The 22549-nt window shown below is 40.0% G+C and overlaps 1 protein-coding gene across 1 annotated transcript in view; it reads left to right on the top strand.

Annotated features, from left to right (window-relative positions):
- The window catches only part of clmna (calmin a), a 78252-nt gene extending 66302 nt beyond the window's left edge, over positions 1–11950 (top strand). Inside the window, exons 10-13 of the mRNA XM_049596237.1 lie at positions 4916–5094; positions 9195–9285; positions 9394–9455; positions 11766–11950. Of these exons, the coding sequence (XP_049452194.1) occupies positions 4916–5094; positions 9195–9285; positions 9394–9455; positions 11766–11889 (456 nt within the window). The 3' untranslated portion in view covers positions 11890–11950. The remainder of the gene's footprint in view (positions 1–4915; positions 5095–9194; positions 9286–9393; positions 9456–11765) is intronic.
- The last annotated feature ends 10599 nt before the right edge of the window (positions 11951–22549 follow it).

A 22549-nucleotide genomic window follows, 5' to 3' on the forward strand; every position in this document is an offset into this window, starting at 1 on the left:
GTTTCTGTGTAGTTTTTGGCTGTTTATAGGTGAGTTTTTGTGCTGTGCTAGGCTTTAGGGATGGCATGCTGGTTGGTCAGTCGGACGTTCCACCATTGTGAACCAGACTGGAATTTCTTACCTATATGGTAAACAGGGCTTAAAGTACTGCGGCGTGGCGCCGGATTTCTGGCTTGACAGACATTTCCAGTATTTTTTTTTTTTTTTTGGCAACAATTTGGCATAAGTTAGCATTTAACGAATCATCTTCTGATTTTCAGCGAAGCACATGGGTTCCACCAAGTGTTATCAAACTCAGCTGGCCAATAAGAGCTGAGTGGGGAGGGTCTAAAAACAGTGTGAACACACACACACACACACGCACACGCTCACACACTCAGACAGGGTTTCAACACACACTACTTCCAAGCACATGTTGTTTAGGTGTCCATCACAGCCTGATATCCAAATGAGTGTGGGTGAATGTGCAACAGAAATGGACAATTGAACTGCGTTTGAATGATTAGCTTGTGTTAGCTTGACCACCAGCTATCGGACACTGATACCCCGTTTACACGTAGGAAAAACGCACATATTTTCATGCGGTTTGGCCTCTTGTTTACACGCAAATGGAGGGTTTTTTTCACAGAAAATGATCATTTGTAAAAACTCCGGCCAAAGTAGAGATTTCTGAAAACGCTGTGTATGTGTTGCCGTCTGGGTGAAACGGGGTTTTAGGTTCTGAGTCACAGCATGCGCCAACAAATGCTTGACGTCATGTGAGCGACCTATGTTTACACTTTGTTTGGCTACTGATCATGGATGCTGTTAAGGTGGTACTCATTTTTACGCTTTGTTACGGCCTTTTTCCACCAGATGCGTGTCGGTTGCGTCTCCGCTCTGGCATGGCAGCGGAGCCGATAGGATTCAATTCTAGTCAATGTGTGTGTTTCCACCGGCTGTGGCTGTGCTGCGTTCCAGCTCCGTCTCAGCTCCGGCAGTCCAGAGCAACAGACACGCAGGACTTCTATTTTTGCCTGATGCCGGAGCACAACGCAGCAATTCAACACAGAGCAGATCGTGCGGAGCAGGAAGTCGTGCACACAAACAAAATAAAACATCCGGTTAATTTTCAAAATAAAATACACAGTGTTCACGGCGGATCATATTTCCCTTCACTACACCTTGAAAACGACATAATGGGCAGAGGCAGGCCTGAAGTTAACAGGTCAGAGGTTTTCAGACGTCATTTCACCCCATGAACACCATGGACGAGGAGATATTAATCATGGCAGTGCACCAAGATGTCTTCTGGCGGAGCTGCACCGCTCCGCACAGCAAACGCAGCCGGTGGGTATGGACGGACGGCAGAGCATGCAGCGGATAACCTGCTGTTCCGCAACGGACACGCATCCAGTGGAAATCCAGCATTTAAAGCGACATTTAGGAGTAGCTCCACTTCACTGTCAGTCCACACAAACGAACATCTCACAATGTTTACTGTTTTGAAAGGAACAGGAAGTCGCGCGTCTTATTTGTTGTTGTTGTTGTCGATTCTGAGGATTCTGATTGGCTTGCATGGCTTCATCCTTCTCCCTACACTGCCGCCCATAGGTTTGGCATAGTTATGACGGCGCTCGACGGCGTATTTATCCGGGTTCATGTAAATGACAACATTTTTGAAAACGGTGTTGTGTGCACGATGTTATTATTGAAAACGGAGGGGGGAAATATTTGTTTCTTTAAATACCCAGCTATGTGTAAACGTGGTGTGAGAGAAAACAGCATGCCGTGCAGTGTTTCCCCAACTAGCAGCGGTGCACCGCCGCTGCTGAAATATGACCGTTGCTTTCCCCGTCTTAGCACTTTAACGGTTACTATTTGGCGCTACCAATGCTTCATATCCAGGTCAGTTCACACACTTGTGAGTAAAGTAACGTATCTAAGAGGAGAGGAGAGGGCTCCGTCTTATCTCTTCATAAACCAAAGTCATATTATTTTGTGCGACGGACGCTTCACATAATAACATAACAACATACTATTTATGGTGTTATGTCATCTTGTCATGTCTCTACATGGTCACGCGTCAACAATTCTCCTCTGCTCTCTGTATCGCGCACGGCAGAGTTCCGCCACACACACAGGTGAGCACGCTAGAGCGGCTCGGGCCGCATTTTCCTGCCCAAACCTGACCCCGAGCCCGGTGCAGTTTGTCAGCTGACAAAATTATTGTTATGGACTGTGTGTAAATAATAGATTTAATAGACAAACATGCAGCACGGCACTGTTGGAGCGGAGCCAGTGTTGCGTTCAGGCGTTGTCACGTAAATGACAACTTCCAGCACTTAAATAGGTCATAGCACAAAACAGCAGCATGTCAAGTGACTTTTTACTTTATTATATTCAATACAATTGTATGTTCCTAAATCTTGAGACACCTCATATGTAAGCTAGACAGACATTTCACCTGCTCATTACTGTGCACACATGTACTGTATGTACTTAGTCCTAAAGAGCCCTTCTGGTGCCAGTAGATACACAGAAACATCCCAGCAGGCTGTGCTTTGCAAGCATACAAAAAAGTTTCACGCATGTGAAAATTATTTTTCATGCGTGTGCCTCCGCTGTTTGTGCAACAGGTGGATGCAGTAGTCTGCCGATAGAGCAGAGAGAGAGAGCTAAGTAGCGTTGGTTTCAGGTTTCAGGCTCAGGAAAATTTTTCACTTTAAGGCCTGTGGTAAGAAACAGATTGCTATGAAAATCTCTTACAGATAGTCTAAATTATTGGTTGTGAGCTAACCTCTCAATGACTTTATATTGATTGTCATGAAATTTGGTACATATATTTATGTTACCCACTGGATAAATTGTAATAACTACGGTGACTTTTCATCTAGCACCGTCATCAGATCAAAATGGTAATTTATTCAGTACTTTGATTTATGACGAGATGCATGCAAAACTAATTACATTCTGTCTAAGCTATGGAGCCCCTACTTTTTAAAAAATCTTATTTTTAGGTGTCCATACTCCCAGCTGTGGCCACCAACATCGTTGGAGATTGATATTTTGTTGAATTTAGGTTGTAACATCAGTTGACCAAAATTGGATGTTGTCAATGTTTAATGTCGTAAGTTTGATGTGGGATAATGACGACATTTGACATCGATATTTTGTGAGTTTCAAGTTGTGTTTTTAAGTAACCAAAATTCAGTGTCTTCCAAATGCCCATAGGCAACTTTATTTTGATGTAGAATACTGACATTTAGTCGTAAGGTATGGAGAACAAAACCCAATGTCAGCAAAACGTCAGAATATTAGCGTCCACATAGCATGAAATTCTAACATCATTAGACATTTATAATATTGTCAACTCTATTAGCATTCAAACCAAAATTTACTATCTGTCCAGTGCAAGAATTCAACATCCTTTTGATGTCTTATTAATATCTGTTGCCAGCTGGGTTGTGTGTTGTGCTAATTAGCATGAGACAATACTAAACAAGAAAGTGAATACCATACATCAGCCCTATTAGCATGTGAACCTATTTCAGTTTAGTGTTACCTCAGTTTGAAAAACAGAAACCGCATGCATTAAGATTGTTTCTACTTTAGATTGATGTACTGTTTTTTTTTTTTTTTTTATGTATAGCTCATTTAATATATACAAGTGTCAAAGATGACATATTCTCGTAGCTTATTCTGTCAAAACAAAAATCCAAGCCCTACACGGTTTCAATGAACACTAACATAAAATAGAGAAAAGCAGTAAATTTTCACATTTGAAAAGCTGGAAGGAGTGAATGTTTTGCAGTTTTACTTGTACTTGATAAATGGCCTCATGGAGTAAATCAAAGTTAAATTAACACACGTCTTATTCCTCTGGATAGCTTTGCTGTGTTTTTCTTTCAGTGTAAAGTAGATAGTAGTAGGAGTAGGTATTTTACAAAACACTGCCTTCAGTGTGCCTGTGTGTGTGTCTGTGTGTCTGTGCGTGCGTTGTGTGTGAGATGGTCCAACTGCCCAAACAGGAACGTGAAGCAATGTGACATTTCACACCTCTACAGTATCTCACCTACTGACCAGATGACCTGCTGACATTAATCATCCAGTCATTCTGTTCCACAGATGCACTTCGAGGCCAGTCAATGTGATATACTCATACTAATGTTCTCTGTTTTAAAAAATTATTAATATAAAAAACTGAAAATTCAGAGTAGCACCAACAGTGTATACTGCCTGAAAACTTTAACTGCCAGTTATAAGCACTAGCTACATATATGGTAATTAACAGAATCAGAGAAAATGATTTACACTCCTGTTAAAGCCATTTGAGTCCAATGTTTTTTCCGTATTTCACTAAATTCAAATTAAATAATTTTTAACAAATAAATGCTCCGTCACAAGATATCACACTGTGATAGATTGTTGTACAGATTTTACCTGGCATTATGTGACATGTGAATTGCAGAAATTTCAGATATGATAAGCAATAGGCTAATATTGAATTATCACCCATTATAACCCAAAGACTGGACAAAAAAACTGAACATTTGACTTCTTAGAAGATCTTTCAGAACAAGAAAATGCTAAACAAGAGTTTTTTAGGTGACCAAAACGATACTATTAATTTTTTATGAACTAAAACCGCACTGAAATGGCAACAGCTAGGAGGTCATTGCAGACACAAAGGTTCGTCATCTGGGAAACATGAATGAGATAAAGTAAAATTCATCCATCCACTAAAGAATTAAGATTCATCTTCCAGGGACCATGAATATCCACCTTACATTTCATCAATATTCTGAGATGTGGTTTAGAGATACACCATAGATAATTGTGGCAGTTTGGCCGGTCGTTGTTGAAATGTCTCTCTCTCTTGTATGTTACTAAGCTGCTGAAAAATGTGTCTCTTTTTGTGTCTCGCTCTTATCAGGTGATCAGTAAGACCAACCTGGAGACAGACAAAGCATCTAAATCCCAGGAACACTGTTTGTTGCCTGGAAAGAAGATAGAAGGACTCTGGGGTGCTGATGCTCCGGCAGACGACCGTGATCTCAGTGGTTCTGAGCAACATATCTCAGGCTCTGCCAGGGAAAACACAGAGCCTGTGAGGTAGGCTTTCTATTCTTAGTCAGCTCCCTGGTACACTGAGAAACACAGTGGACCCTGGGGGAAAGTAGTGTTATGGCAATGGATGGGACTGTTCTGACCTGCACTCTCTCACTTTGCTCAGATATCTCCTTAAATGTACTGAACAAAGTTATGTATGTAGGCTGGTGATGGGAATGAAGACAGGCCTTATGAGGGTTGAGAGACTGTGGCATGAAGAGAGGAGATGAGGGTTACACTTATAAATGTGGGTGAATTAATTAATACCAGAGAAGTACAAGTTTATTCAGCAGTAGTTATAACCCTTCAGACTTTCATATATCAGACCCAAGATTTTTCAGCTTTTTTCTCAGTAATAGCTGTTCAATTTATTTACATTCTGTAATAGTCTCTGTATATAGTAATGGTAAATGGACTGCAATTGTATAGTGCTTTTCTAGTCTTATGATTATTCAAAGTGTCACATTCACCCATTCAGACACTGATGGCCGAGGCTACCATGCATGGTGCCACCTGCTACTCAGTAACCACACACATACACATACACATACACACACACACACACACACACACACACACACACACACTCACAACAGCCGTGGGAAGCAATTTGGGGTGTAGTATCTTATTAAGGATACTTTGACATGCGAACTGGAGGAGCCGGGGATTGAACACATTTACACATGAGGAGCAGCGGAATTTCATTATTTCAGAAGCTAAAAGTTTAGTTCTGTTTCCACTGTCAAGTTTATAGCTAGAGTTTTAAATTTCTTGCTTAAATTTCCATGATATTTGCTGCTGTAACATTACTGCTCTTACCACATTACTCTCAGCAGAATATCGCTTGCTTCTTCGATTTGCCAAATCCTCCATGTAAATAGCAGTGTGTCTAATGTAGGCTCACCTGGCTTTTAAAGGGAATGGGAGGTGACTGATTGGTTGAATTGATGTTACACCCAAATACACCAATGATAATTTGATGGAATAAATACAACCCCTCTGCCCCTTGCACCTTACTTAGCGCCCAGATTATCCGCATTTAACTAGCATAAGTGGTTGGACACATCCCAAATTCACTTGTGCCATGCACTTTAGACCATGCACTATAGATTGTTCAGACAGGGCCTTGAGTCTTTTTCAATGCGGGAGTGAAATTGTGTACCAACACAGAGGGGATTCAGAGGAAATGATGAGTGCATGAGGATGCAGGCATTTCACCTAATGTGGAAAACAAAATTTTAGCATAACTTAAGTTTTATTTTCTCTCTTTATTGTCATCGATGGGTTCACAAACTCTCTAAATAAAACTAATTAAAAAAAAACTGACATTCTTTTGTAGGCATACAAGTCCATGTCAACACACATGTCTATGAAGATGCACATATAGACAAACATTTATCTGTATCCTTTTTGAGAAAAATTTAATGAGGCATTATATATCAACTTCCTTTTTAGCCCTTGTTACAATTATAATTGAAGAGCTATTGAGCAGTAACAAATGAATAACTACATGGAAACTACAATGTACAGTACAGGCCAAAAGTTTGGACACACCTTCTCATTCAATGCGTTTTCTTTATTTTCATGACTATTTACATTGTAGATTCTCACTGAAGGCATCAAAACTATGAATGAACACATGTGGAGTTATGTACTTAACAAAAAAAGGTGAAATAACTGAAAACATGTTTTATATTCTAGTTTCTTCAAAATAGCCACCCTTTGCTCTGATTACTGCTTTGCACACTCTTGGCATTCTCTCCATGAGCTTCAAGAGGTAGTCACCTGAAATGGTTTCAACTTCACAGGTGTGCCTTATCAGGGTTAATTAGTGGAATTTCTTGCTTTATCAATGGGGTTGGGACCATCAGTTGTGTTGTGCAGAAGTCAGGTTAATACACAGCCGACAGCCCTATTGGACAACTGTTAAAATTCATATTATGGCAAGAACCAATCAGCTAACTAAAGAAAAACCAGTGGCCATCATTACTTTAAGAAATGAAGGTCAGTCAGTCCGGAAAATTGCAAAAACTTTAAATGTGTCCCCAAGTGGAGTAGCAAAAACCATCAAGCGCTACAACGAAACTGGCACACATGAGGACCGACCCAGGAAAGGAAGACCAAGTGTCACCTCTGCTTCTGAGGATAAGTTCATCCGAGTCACCAGCCTCAGAAATCGCAAGTTAACAGCAGCTCAGATCAGAGACCAGATGAATGCCACACAGAGTTCTAGCAGCAGACCCATCTCTAGAACAACTGTTAAGAGGAGACTGCGAATCAGGCCTTCATGGTCAAATAGCTGCTAGGAAACCACTGCTAAGGAGAGGCAACAAGCAGAAGAGATTTGTTTGGGCCAAGAAACACAAGGAATGGACATTAGACCAGTGGAAATCTGTGCTTTGGTCTGATGAGTCCAAATTTGAGATCTTTGGTTCCAACCGCCGTGTCTTTGTGAGACGCAGAAAAGGTGAACGGATGGATTCCACATGCCTGGTTCCCACTGTGAAGCATGGAGGAGGAGGTGTGATGGTGTGGGGGTGTTTTGCTGGTGACACTGTTGGGGATTTATTCAAAATTGAAGGCACACTGAACCAGCATGGCTACCACAGCATCCTGCAGCAACATGCCATCCCATCCGGTTTGCGTTTAGTTGGACGATCATTTATTTTTCAACAGGACAATGACCCCAAACACACCTCCAGGCTGTGTAAGGGCTATTTGACCAAGAAGGAGAGTGATGGAGTGCTGCGGCAGATGACCTGGCCTCCACAGTCACCGGACCTGAACCCAATGGAGATGGTTTGGGGTGAGCTGGACCGCAGAGTGAAGGCAAAGGGGCCAACAAGTGCTAAACACCTCTGGGAACTCCTTCAAGACTGTTGGAAAACCATTTCAGGTGACTACCTCTTGAAGCTCATGGAGAGAATGCCAAGAGTGTGCAAAGCAGTAATCAGAGCAAAGGGTGGCTATTTTGAAGAAACTAGAATATAAAACATGTTTTCAGTTATTTCACCTTTTTTTGTTAAGTACATAACTCCACATGTGTTCATTCATAGTTTTGATGCCTTCAGTGAGAATCTACAATGTAAATAGTCATGAAAATAAAGAAAACGCATTGAATGAGAAGGTGTGTCCAAACTTTTGGCCTGTACTGTATGTTTATAAATAATAAAATAAAAAAAGTTCAAATATACATTGTTGTTTAAAATATGTTCATAAAAATTTGTTTGCGTTTTTGCAAAATAAGTTCTTTGTATTACTACTTGAAAATCTAGTATTGTCCTGCATGACTGTCGGTGTGTCACAATTATCATGTGAAACACTTAGACCATATCTAACCTCCGTGTTGAGTCATTTATCCGCTTGGGCAGGGGAAGACTGATAGAACATGATGCCGATCAACCTTAACTTTCTAAGGTGTGGCGAACGCTCAGGTTCAGCCACAGTTGCAAACCAATTATCAGACATGTCTATAAAACATTTGTTTAACAAGAATTAAATGCAAACAAATTTCTCAAAATTATAATCCAAACACTTATCGTTGACATCAGTAAGATCTTCAGTTGGCAGCTGTCATGTCTACCAAGCAAGCAAAGTTAGCTAGCGCGAGCAGGTTTACTTATCTGCAAATTCCTCAGCAGTGGTTAATATTGGTCTACCTATTTTAAAGTACATAAAAAAAGTCACGAAAATGGGGTAAAATATTGTGGAAAAGTTTGGAAAATTCATTCGTAAAAATGTGTGGGAACCCTGTCTAAAGAGACAGATATTTCCCTCAGGGGTTGGTGGAAACCAAAATAGAGCTAAAAGAGTCAATAATGCACATACTGTAGCTCTACATGAATACTTATGTTGGTCTGTCTGCTGGATGTTGGCCATATGAACTTCATATAGTCACAATATGTCCAACACGTGTTAATTTCAGCTTGTTGTGGAGCTCTGTGGCCAAAAATGGAAAAGCAGCTTTTTTTAGTTGATTTCCTACTCTTAAAATTTGGTAAATGTCCAGAGATTTTAAAATATTCATAATGGCTTTCACTGCTGTATTTCTTGGGCCTGTTTGCTCATGCTGAGACCTAAACTAATGGATTTTGTCTCTTCAGGTGTGACAGTAAAAGTTCCAGCAGACAGGATGAAAACCAGATCCCTCCAGTTCTCCGCCACAGAAAGGGGGCTCGCTTCACTCAGTCCATGGTTGGTTTGACACTTCATTTCCTTCTCAATGGAGTTATTGCTATGCTTGGATACATGTTCTCCCTGATACTATACACTGAGAGTGTTTGCCTTGTATTTTTTTTACAGGACAATCAGACAGCTATGACTGCAGCAACCAGAGACGCTGACAATGCTGACTCTGATTTTTGGTAAGAACTTTGCCCCCCCTGATTTTAGTTAGTACACTACAACAGGCTTTTACAACTACGACATTTCTCTAGTGTGCATTGAACTGGAAATCACCCAATTCCTGTTTCAAAAAGAAAACTTCTCAATATATAGAAAATTGCAAATATTTCATTTAAAAAAACAAGTCATTTTGAGTCATCTATCTCAACACCAAGTCAAGTATAAAGTAATGAATACTGAGTTTAAGTCAGTTAAGAGTCTTTTATCAGTATTAGTCAAGTGAATATCAGTCTTCTTTGCGACTCAAGTCTGACTCGAGTCAAGTCGTGTAACTCGAGTCCTCCATCTCTGGAGTTTAGTATAAATGTTGCTTAAGCAGCTGTGAGCAGATACTTGTCTGTATGTCCACAGGATAGGTCCATAAGGAGATGCTTCTCATATTCAGTACATTAAAGCCCATTTTACACTGACTCCTCTGTATAAAAGATACAATCACAGAAGAGTAGATCGCCTTTAAGCAGGCAGTGGAAGTAGTAACAGTGCTGGAACAACATCTTTGTAACGCCAGATTCAGACTACACAATATGTTTGGTGGTTCTGACAGTAACTATGTCAGATTGGCATTTATGGAATCATAAAGTCTTGCCGTGACTTGGCTGACAGACATGATTGACTACATGCTGGTCCACGACCTAATATCGCTAGTCGTCTTTACATTACGTGTGTGATGTTATTGGATTACTTATGTAGCATTCTTGTGCTATTTTTTTATTGTCATTACTATCATCGTTATTATTATTTCAGTTAGTGTGGCTGTTCACGTCCCAGCCAAACTATTTGTGTAGTAACGTAAAAAGCGCCACAAGATGGCAGGAGCTACATTTGCGGTACTGCATGAAAACTGTGCAAATTACTAAATTTTCCACTACAAGTTCCTGCGAAAGTTTCACAATAAAAGCCTTGAATTTAAAGGGATTCTCTCAACTGAAATGATAAGGAGCATTACATTTTAAGCGGATACAGGAAGTGTCGAGTTTGAAACGACAGCGTGATGCATTAAATTTAACAGGGCAAACAGAAGCAGATTAAAAGTAAAAATAGAAAAAATAGAGCGGGAATGAAAGATAAAGGCCTGTGTCAAATGTAGTCTGTTTCAAATGAAGCTGGTACCCTCTGCAGTTATGCAGTTAAGGCCCAACTGCTGTTTGCTAACGGCAGTACTCACAGGGGTGCCAAAGTGCCTTTGCTAGTTGGCAAGGAAGGACCGCGGATGGGATGGATGTGACTTTTTGACAACGTTATGAATGTGACCCACATATTTTAAAAAGCAGCTAGCATGAGTTATTAGCTAATTCAGTGAGGAAGAATAGCAAATGAAAATGTCCACAAGCTGGGAAAACAATGAGGTCCAGGAGCTCCTTAACCTCCAAGCAGAGGATGAGATTAGCTGTCATATAACAGGGACAGTAAATGATTGTTATTGTCATGTTAAAGCCATTTTTATTGTTTATAAAGTGCTTCTGACACATACGTTACATGTCACTCTAGAGACTGAGACTGTGATGACACACCCCTCACGCCTCTTTGGCTTCTGGGATGCCAGCATGCTGTCTAAAATCACACACTGGAGCGGCATGATGCTTCCAATAGGTTACCCAAACAGTAAAATGCCTCTAACAGACATCTCACCTCCTCACATGGATGTGGATCCTTCTTTTGCTTTTATTTGCTTACAAGCCAAAACCAACATTCTTGAATCGTCCATGATTTCTGTAAAGAAATGTTGCTGTTGATTTTTTTTTTATGTTTTTTGCAGCTTTGAGCACCACAAGCCAAGTGTCATCCAGTTCCATTATATTGGAGAGAAGGCAGACATCTCTATGGCCCATATCTCCAACATTCCATCAGGGAATTGCCTTTTACAGTCCTCAATAGTATTTTTTGTTGATGAATTAGACGTTTGTGTCGCACATGCCTACATCTACACAACCAGAAAAAAGGAAGTGAGTTTGGTGACGTTACGCAGGAGACTGCTGATAATTAGTAAAACTTATGGGAAATTATGATGGTTGGTCAAATTTGTGGAGAACGTGTGGTAACCGGACAAAATTGCAAGGCTGTGAAGAATTTACAGAGATTGGTTGAATTTGCATTCATTGATATTATCACAACATGGCAACATTCTGGAGGGGCTGTAAAACCTGGTTGCTGTACTGCTGCTTGCAACCATTATCTTTATGTTTTGTGTCTCTGCTGACCTTATTCAACCATCTCCTCTCTCTTCCTCCCTGTGTGTGTGTGTGTGTGTGTGTGTGTGTGTCTGTATGTAGGTGGAATGAGAACTCGGAGCTGTATCTGCTGTTGCTGCTGTGGCTGCTGCTGTACTGTTTCTGGCTGCTGCCACAGATGGACCTGAAGACACTGCCCAGCCTGCTGCTGAACCTCAACCACTGAACACACACTTTCTCTCTTACACAAACACACACACACACACACACACACACACACACACACACACACATACAAACATAGTTACAGGAAAAAAAAAAACAGAATTTTGTCAGATATATATACTTTGATGCACCATCACCAAACATGTACACAAACACACACATATACAGCTCAACTGCCACTCTTCTTTCCGCATCACACTGACTGTACTCCAGATCAAGTGAAGGCATTTAAAACATGTTTATTTCAAACTACTAGAGCTTTCTTAGGTTTTTGCTTTTTAGCTTTTGATGTGGCTTGAAGTAATCTGTACAACAGTGTGTCAGGGTCACTGCTGGGGAGAAAATGAAGTCTGAGATTTGAAATAAAACATTATAATACTTCGAGAAGAAAATATGATATCAAGACAATAAAATAGTAATTTTACAAGATCAGAAGTCATAATGTTCCAAGTCTAAAGTCATAATGTTACATAGTCATTATTTTGAGGAAAAAAAATGTGTTAGGAAAATAAAGTAGTGATTCTAAGGAAAAAAATTACAAGAAAAATGTCACAATATTACAACATAAAATGTTAACAATAAAGTTGTGAGATTTTGAGAAAAAAGTAATAATATTTTGAGAGTTAAGTTGTAAATTTACAGAAAAAAAAGTCACATTAAAAGGAAAAACCTTGTTTCATTACAAGTTAGGTTTACTTGTAGAGAAGTGACACATATTTAGAATAAAGTCATTCTGTATTGAGAAAAAAAAAAATCAATGTTATGGAAATACAATTCTGAGGAAAAGTCATAATATTACAAGAAATAACTTCCTTGTTAAATCAAGACGCATTCTCATAATATGTCAATTTATTAGTAAAGTACAACTTTTTACTTTAATACTAAGACTTTTTTCTTAAAAAGTTTTAACTTTATTCTGCATACATTAACTATTTACTCATGAAATAATCGCTTTATTTGTGGAACATAACTTTTCTTCAGTATTACTATTTTCCTCTTGTAACATTGCCATGTTTCTGAAAATATTCCAGTTTTATTCTGAAAATCTCCTGACCATGGCCCTGATATCCTGTTGGAGCTCTGCTCCCATTTTAAAGACACGACAGAAGTGTAGAAGCTAGTGGTTTATTGCTGTGCAAAGCCGACAGAGCTGACATTGTAAGACAGTATGACTGTACAGCACTCTGTGATTTGTAGATAGACATATATACTATGGATTTATCGGAATAGCCATTTAACCAAGATGAAGATGTTAAAAGTAAAAGTACTTAAGGCTGATAATAAAAACTGGAGATAGTGGAGCTGAAGCAGGAAAATGAAAATAAGAATATATATGATACAGCCGGGCTTTTTGAGCATATATACCTGTACTATTGTAAAGATAACTCATCAGTATGAATGAAGGGGAATTTTGATCTGTTGCACTTTTGGGAAAATAATAAAAACTGCCAAAGATAGTGGTGGAAGTGCTCATACAGAAAGTACACAACTCACCATAAGCTCAGTAATGGAAATGTTTTTAACACATACAAAGTCTAGTATAACTCTACTCACCCCAGCTCTATATTGTATAATAGTTGAGGCAGAATATGTATTTGTAATATTTTATGGCTCCTAATGGATTTTTAAAAAGTTTTATGACAAAGAAATGTTTTATGTGATTGAGCTATGCTTGAGCTTGTCCATGGAAAGAGAATGCTTTACAATGAAATATCTTTCTACATGTTATTTTTGAACAATGTCTGTAATGAAGCACTATGACAAAGCAAGCATCCTTCATTTGATCATTCTTCCACACCAGCTGACCAGGTCTCTGTTAACTCTGGATACAAATACAGCTCCTCCACCCACTGACTGTGGGGCAGCAAAAAGCATTCATTCCAGCTCAGTACAAAGTGGGTCAGCCCTATAGCACACTGCATTATAATCACATCTCAAAGTGTGTGTGTGTGTGTGTGGATGTGTTTTTGTACCTTTATCCTTGTGAGAACTAGAGCTGTGTCCCAATTCCATACTATTTACTAACTGTTGTCCTAGTATATGTTTTACCAGAACTTTTGCACTGTTGGAAAATCATGCAATATGTGCACCAACAAACCTCCATGAATTTTTGGAATACCCATGTCAAGTACCTTCAAATTAAAAGTACTTAGTAGAAAAACGAATGCAATACACTGAGAGATTTGCTGATACTTTGAGTATGGACTTTTCAAAACTGCTGAAAATGGTAGCTGGACAGCATTACATTTCAATTTAGTTAGAAATTTTAATGTCCAATGTCCATGATATGGAAAGATGTCTTTGGCTTTGCCTCTATAAACAGTGAATGACAATAGAAACAGTAAAAACATTGGAAGAGCTTCAAAATATATTTGCTTCCACAAATTAGCGGAGGTGGAACCAAGTCATTGTTTTGCAAGTCACAAGTAAAGGCCCACACACACCAAACCAACATCAAAGAGCTAGTGGCAACAAAGGCTGACTGTCTTGTCGACCCATGTTGCCTGTGTCTCGGCCCAAAATTTTTACTTGAACACATGGAAAAACTACAGCCAACAGCCCAATAGCATGCACATACTGCACCAGCGTGAGAGGAAATAACTTACCATAGCAGCAGGCAGTGGAAGTCTATATTCGTCATCAAAAGAGGGAAACTGGAAGACAGATGAGATGAATTCAAGATGCTAAATAGCCAGTTAGCACATCAACAACACAAAATGATAGTGAAAAAACAAAGGATGTTTACAGTGCACTATGGAACAATAACAAATAATTATTAACTGTTTCTGCTAAATAGCTAAATGGCTAAACAAGTTTGTTTCAATCTCCTGCCCCTTGACTGCAGTCGTCAGTTTGCGTTCTTCACTTCCGTTTGTCCACTGAGCTGACCTGCCAATCAGAATGATTTCCTTAACCAACAGGCTCTGCCATCTCCGATGTCAAATCACCTTGCTTAATCGGCCGGAAAGCCAACGGGCTGACCAGTGCCCATGCTGTGGGGCACACTGCAAAGACCAGGGCGACAGATGCTAACCTACTGACCAACTGCCAACTGTTGGCTTGGTGTGTCAGGGTGTTAAGTATCAAGTCTTTGTATTCAAGTCCCAAGTCAAGACCCAAATCAATGCAGGCAAGTCCACAGTCAAGTCTGTTGTTAAGACAGGCAAGTCCCAAGTCATGTCTCAAGTTCTAAACTTTGTGTTTTGAGTCCTAAACAAGTCATAATGCGCTCTTCAACATAATGCCATAATATTAACCAACTAATGATATATTCAATTTACAAAAGTCATGAACGCTTTTTTAATTTGTGTTTAGTGTCAAAACAAGTGGGTTGGAAGTTGCTGCATCTCCATCTGTAATTTTTGGCCTGCACATTTTGCAATTACTTTTTCGTTGACCACCGTATTGTTTTTGTACCCGAATGAAATTATCTTCGGTATTATTTTGTTAGTTTTTAATGGTTCTCTCCTGCAACTTGACTGGATGCTGTCAGATAGGTTCAAACAAAGTGGATGTTGGGAATCAAATGTTGACTTGCTGGGAATTAATGGTGTTAATGTTAGTCAATTTAGGAAATGAAGGGAAAATAATTGATTTGCGACACTTTAAAAAAAAACAAACAAACACTTTTTAGTCTGTGGGTTTGGGGGAAGATATTAAGTATTTTCAAGTCAAAGGCTCAAGTACAAGTCATTCTGAGTCTGAGTCTGAGTTGCAAGTCATTTTTGACTTTGTTAAGTCATCAAATTTGTGACTCAAGTCTTACTCAAGTCCAAGTCATGTGACTCGAGTCCACACCTCTGCAAATTACTTTATAAATGTACTGTCTAGGGGACAGGCTTGTAAACATCAGCTGGGCTCAGTCTGCATATTGATTCAGCTGGATAGACTACATACTTGGTATTTAGTGTGGAAACAGGACACATCTTAGTTTGACAGGATTTTTAGTCAGTCCTCACTTCAACCAAGGGCTAGTTTAGTTTTCAGTTGTATCTGCAGCTGTAATTGTTCCCTGCAATGTCTATTGTAAGATGTGAAATAGACTGTCAGAATTTCAGGTGTTACATTCATGCTAAAATTAAAACATATTCATGTATCATTTGGATGGTGACAAAACAAAGCTGGTGATTGTGAGATATGTTCCTCTGTCAAACCTGGCTATGTTGAGATCAAAACATGATGATTACAATCATCTCATGATCCCAATTTTTTTTAAAAAAACAACAGAAAAACAAGGGCAGCCATGGTCTTTACACATTTAGAGTTAAGGTTAAAATTGACATACTGTGCATTAAGTAAGAATGAAAAACAATTCAACATTTTTTATAGGTTTAGGATTTAGATAAAAAATAGGTCTGAGTTAGGGCAAGGCTTAATCTACGCTTACAGTGGAACTTACAGTTGCATGCAAACGTTGGGCACCCCTTGTCAAAATTTCCTGTGTATAGCTAAGCAAGTAAAAGATGACCTGATTTCAATATTTTAAGCAAGATCATTTTTATTTAAATTTTTTACGGTTTCAAAATAACAAAAAAGAAAAAGGGCCTGAAACAAAAGTTCGGGCACCCTGCATTGTCAGTACTTAGTAGCACCCCCTTATCACAGCTTCTAAACGCTTTTGTAGCCAGCTCAGTCTTTCAGTTCTTGTTTGGGGACTGTTTGCCCATTCTTTCTGCAAAAGGCATCTAGTTCTGTAAGATTCGTAGACCATCTTGCATGCTGATGATCGATCCAACCCTTTGTTTGATAGTTGGACAGATGTTCTTTTTATGAAATTCTGCACCCTTTTTCCTCCAAACATACCTTTGCTCATTGAGTCCAAAAATTTCTATTTTAACTTCATCAGTTTACGGGAGTTGTTTCCAAAAAGAATCAGACTAGTTTAGATGTTCCTTTGCAAACTTCTGACACTAGAATTTTTTGGTGAGGACACAGGAAAGGTTTTCTTCTGATGACTCTTCCATGATTGTCATACAGTATTTGTACACGTGTCACTGCACAGAAGAACAGTGCCCCACCCCTCGAAAGTCTGCTAAATCTTCCTGCGGGTCTTTTGCGGTCAGATGGGGGTTTTGATTTGCCTTTCTAGCAATCCAACAAGCAGCTCTCTAGTTTTCTTTGTCTTCCAGACAATTACATTATGAACCGAGGAAACGGCTACCTGAAAATACTTCACAGTCTTCTTGTAGCCTTCTCCTGCTTTGTTTTAATGAAGCTTTGAAATTTGCATCACATAGCCTTTTCTAACGATGACTGTCAACAAGCCAATTAAGGTTTGAGATCCTGGTAGAAGTTGTCTGAGAGTTCAGACGTCTCAGATGCCCAAACATTTGCATGGTGTTCGTTTCCTTTTTTCCTCTCTAAAATTGTACAAAACAAAAATTAATACAATGATCTTGCTGAAAATGTTGAAAAGCATGTTTCATCTCTAACGTCATGCCTTTTGAAGATCAGCACATCTTCTACTCTTTTAAATATTCACAGTAAAATAAATTTTGACTAAGGGTGCCCAATCTTTTGTATGCCACTGTAAAATGAGAAAAAGGATTAGATTCAAGAGGCTCAATGTTCAAGAAAACGTGATCAAGTGCCCTCTAGGTTTGGAACTGTTTCACAATAAATACATCTCAACTTACTGCAAGCTGGTGCCCTCTTTATTTATTTATTTTTGCCTCTGCCCCTCAGACAGCCTGAGACTGCAACTGCTGGGTAAAGTCACTCGCTGGTCAGAGTCCTAAAACACTATGGTAGTCCCTCAGAGTCTGAGATTGGACTTAAGGACAAAAGGATGATAGTTTAAGGTCTTCACAAGGATACAGTAGACTGTGTGACTGTGTGTGTGTTTGTGTGTCTCCAGTGACCATGGCCATCGTACCATACTAGCCTCCCCTACCACCAAAACACTGAAAGGCCTGACCTAGTAAAATTATATTAGCTTTTGTATTGGAACCTCTATTGTTGTAATTGTTTCAGCAGCACCAGTCAAGTGCAATAAAAAACCCTTTGTCTCTTCTTGTGTGTTTTGTTTTGACTCCTTAGGGTATTAGCAGAACCTAGATGTCTTTTGAATAAGTATAGCTGTTTAAATACAAAGCGTAAAATGAATGAAACTGCATTAATCGATATTTTACATGAATAATGGCTCAGATGACTGTTATGTGAAAGGGGTCCCTTCTTGTGACGAACCCATAGAGAATGATCACCTGACTCCTAAGTTCCCCTCAGATCTACTGAACTTTTTAGCCTCTTTTAGTTTATTGTTTTAGTTTTACAACCTTAAAGAAGTCCTGTTTTGGTTCAGTCTTAGTGCTCTCATCATGATGATTTCCAGCAGCAACAGTCGGCTGTTTTCAGTGAAAATGCTATGACAAATCCAGTGTGCACTACCTGCTCAGCAGCAAACAGCAGACAGACACAGCTAGAGAGCCTGTTTACACCTGGTACTGACATGCATATTGGGTGATCCAGTCACAAGTGGATAGCTTTAAGTCAATCTGTTTACAGCTAGCATTTGAATGTGTCTCCACATGTGTCTTGTGTGACCACTTGCGTTTGGATCTCACTTCCCCACTCGATGTGCAAATAAAAAATACATAATTTCATTCACAATCATTAGGACACTGCAGGAGTGTGAGCCATATGTTGGGGACAGTAGGTGAGAGTCCGCCCACATATACACACTGACCGGGCTAACTGTTAGCATCACTCATTACCTAATAGTGGCTAATGGGTTAAATGATGGAGTTAAGCCATTTTGGTGTTGGTGTGAGTTTGTTGGGACCGTTTAACAGGTGCTGTTGTCCAAGCTTGCGCTAACCGGACAGAAGTTGAACTGACATTCGCTGAGAGGACAGCAGCTCCGGGGACGGTCCTTCAGCTCTAACACCTGGGCTGCACTGCCTGCGTGAGCAGCGCGTGAGGGCTACTTCGCTGAATTATTATATTTCAAAAATAAAAAGCCTTGTGTTAACAAATGAAGGGGTTCTGTCCACAGACATGTTGTCACAGCACTTTTTTTAAACAGAAACACAAAGTGTTGAGTTAAAAATAAGTATTTATATTTTTGCAGATGTTTTTGCTGCAAACTGCATGCATCACATGGAAAAAAAATCCAAGACTCCTGTTCTCTAGATGTTTCACACCTGAGCAGCACTGCTCACGCAGGCAGTTTGGCAAGTCTAACTGGTTAACATGAGCACTGAAAAAATAATACAAGAGGTTCTGCAACATGCACTGCTCACACAGTCAGTGTGGCCCAGACATAAGTCTAACTGGTGGAATGGCAGCAACAGAAAGTTTGCTTATCTGGCAGGGGGTCAGAAAGCAGGGACATCAGCTTAGAAGACAGTCCTTCAATGTGACCCAGGACACATTAGTGTACACACTGCTGAAAGACTATGGCCATGAGCAACCCAGACCCACCTCCCAACAAAAGGTTGAAAGAACACAGAGTTGCTATTCCTTCAGCCTTTTTCTTTAAACCAAGAACCCCATCTATTGAGGTCAGAAAAAGAAAATGGTTCATGAGGCTTCATTTTGCCTTTACTAGTTAATAAATGGTGTAAACAGGGCCACAGACAAGCTGGTGAACATAAGATTTAATATACACTTTGTTAATCCTTGAGGAGAAATTCATTTTTTTTCATTCTGTTGTCATATGCACACAAGCCTGAAATACACACACATGCACAAGCAGGACTTATTGGGTGATATCAAGGTGAGGGGGCTGCCTTAGACAGGCACCCCAAATGCAATGCCTTGCTCAAGGCAAATTGGCACCAATTATCAAATTGCATTCAGTGATCTGCAGTCAAGCAGATAACATCCATAACTGAAATGAACTGTTATGAACTGGGGTTAAACACTTGTGATTTTTCTTGTCCTTTATGATATCAAGGTTACCATGTCTTTAGACTGGTAACAGCAATTTGATCCACAGTTGTGTTTACATTTTTTGCTTTTTTTGCTTATTTGCTTTAATAAACTGAGATGAAGCTTATGGCTCCAAGATACTTTTTTCCAGATTTCATTCTTCAATCTAAAGTTTGTCCTTTTTTTTTGTGAAATTGGTCTTAAATCCAGATCCAGTTCCAGGCAGTGTTAAATAGATTTGAGAGCACTGAGTCTGCCTCTCTGAAATGTATGGATTTTCTTATAGTTCAATACATACTGCACACATATTCAAGGCACTTTGTGGGCCTGCTGACTGAGCAGCAATGTGCATGTATAGTAATGCTGCCACCTAGAGGACATCATGTAACATAGTCAGCAGCTTCAGCAGGGCTGAACAAATGTGTAGGCTAAAGCATCCAAAGTGATATGTTCTACTGCTACACTGTGGATGTACAACCTGGGCCTGTTGGATTGGGGGAAAAGTATCTTCTTTTTTCTTTTATCTGCCAATGCAAATGTGAGATATGTTCAAAGTATTCTCTTAACAATTTGTTGATAATCTCTCTAAGTTTTACCTCAACATCTAATTCAGATAGAATTCCTTTAAAAAAAAAAGGTTAAATTAACAGCCTGAAATACACTCACATGCACAAACAGGACCTGCCTGCTTAAATAGAGAGATGTCAGAGCAAAGGGGCGGCCTTGAACAGGCGCCCGTAGCAGTTTGGGGTTCAGTGCCTAGTTCTAGGGCACCTCGGGAGCTGGCACTCTCCAGCTGCTAGTCCACACTCAACATTTGGTCCGAATGGGGACTTGAGACGGCTATGCTTCCGTTCCCAACCCAAGTCCCGATGGACTGAGACACTGCCGCCCACGTAGGATTGGATGCTTCAGGGCTACAGTGGAAACACTACATTTAACTGCTATTGTTATCTTAATGTACAGGAATGAACATCAGCATTTGCAGTACAGTATGATTCATTCATTCATTCATCTTCTAACTGCTTCATCCTCTTGAGGGTCGCGGGGGGGGCTGGAGCCTATCCCAGCTGACATCGGATGAGAGGCAGGGTTCACCCTGGTCGCCAGACTATCGCAGGGCTGACACATAGAGACAAACAACCATTCACACTCACATTCACACCTATGGAGTTACCAATTAACCTAGTCCCCAATCTGCATGTCTTTGGACTGTGGGAGGAAGCCGGAGTGCCCGGAGAGAACCCACGCTGACACGGGGAGCACATGCAAACTCCACACAGAAGGGCTCCCACGCCCGGGATCGAACCGGGAACCCTCTTGCTGTGAGGTGACTGTGCTAACCACCACACCACCGTGCCGCCCAGTACAGTATGATATTGTAGATAATATTATCTGCATTATCGTACAGAGTCTGTCTGTTAGGAATAAGTTGTGTTCTCACTGTGCCAGCCTCCTTACATAAATTTGAGACAATTCATTGAAAACAACATTTTAATCATGGCAGAATTCGTGGCAGAATGCTTCACTTGTCTGTGGTAGCCATTGCACTGTTTTTTTTTGTTTGTTTTTGCAGTTGTGTGCCAGGTAGGTGCTGACTAATTGACTGATTTAATTAGAGAATTTCAAGATAACACAATAAAGCCCTATGGCTTATTGCATTATGATCTCTTTGGGTATGGGGACGTCTGTAAGTTAGGGGTATAAGACAGCAGATCTGACGTGGCAAGAATGACACACAAAAGTATTAATCATAAAAACAATTATACAATACAAATACATACACACACATACAATACAAAATTGTGACCCATGCCTGTACTGTCAATTCATCAAGTTAAGGGCACAATCTTACACCATGCACAACTCTGTCTGAGAGACATGTTCCTGTACTTTCAACTACCCAAGGTTCTCAAAATGAGACGGGTCATGGTGAGTTCTCATAGAGGGATAAAGAATAACCCTAACTACCCTGTTTTGCTTATGAAACCAGCAGACTTAACAAGCGGGTCAGGAAGACCAAATGTGTCGTTGAATTGGAGCTTGACAGTCTGGAGATGGACATGGGACAAGACCCTCAGACAACCTTTCTCACCCTCTCTATGATGACCTGTGGCAAATATGCAGCTCACTTAGTAGGACTATTCATCCAAGTACACACTGATTTATGCGCACTGCATTCACACTACACAACAAGAACTGTTGCTGCTGTTGCCCACCCGGGTTCCAAATTTGTTAAAATCCACGTTAATGAACACTTCTCCTTTTCCGAGATAATCCATCGGCCTGGCAGGTGTGTCATATCAAGACACTGATTAAACAGCATCATTACTACACAGGTTTTCCTCCGGATGGTCACAATAAAAGGCCACTCTAAAACGTGCAGTTTGATCACACAACACAATGCCACAGATATTGCACGTTTGTTGGCATACTGACTGTAGGAATGTTTACTAGAGCTGTTGCCCATGAAGCGAATGCTCATTTCATTTTCATAAACCATCTCCAATGTCATTTCCATGGATTTGGCAGTACATCCAACCATCCTCATAACCACACATGTTGATTACGCCGGCAAACTGACAGCAGTTGGACAGTAGCTTGTCATCATAATCAACTTTGGTGGTTGTGAAGCTGGTTGGAGTGTGAAATGAACATGAACATTCGGTTCACTTGCTTCAGCTCTAGTGGACATTCCTGCAGTCAGTATAACAAAAAAAACTGTGAAATCTGCAGTATTGAGTTACGTAATCAAAGTCTACATTTTAAAGTGGCCTTTTATTGTGATA

This window comes from Epinephelus fuscoguttatus, linkage group LG14, assembly GCF_011397635.1.
Source record: "Epinephelus fuscoguttatus linkage group LG14, E.fuscoguttatus.final_Chr_v1".
Taxonomy (NCBI): domain Eukaryota; kingdom Metazoa; phylum Chordata; class Actinopteri; order Perciformes; family Serranidae; genus Epinephelus; species Epinephelus fuscoguttatus.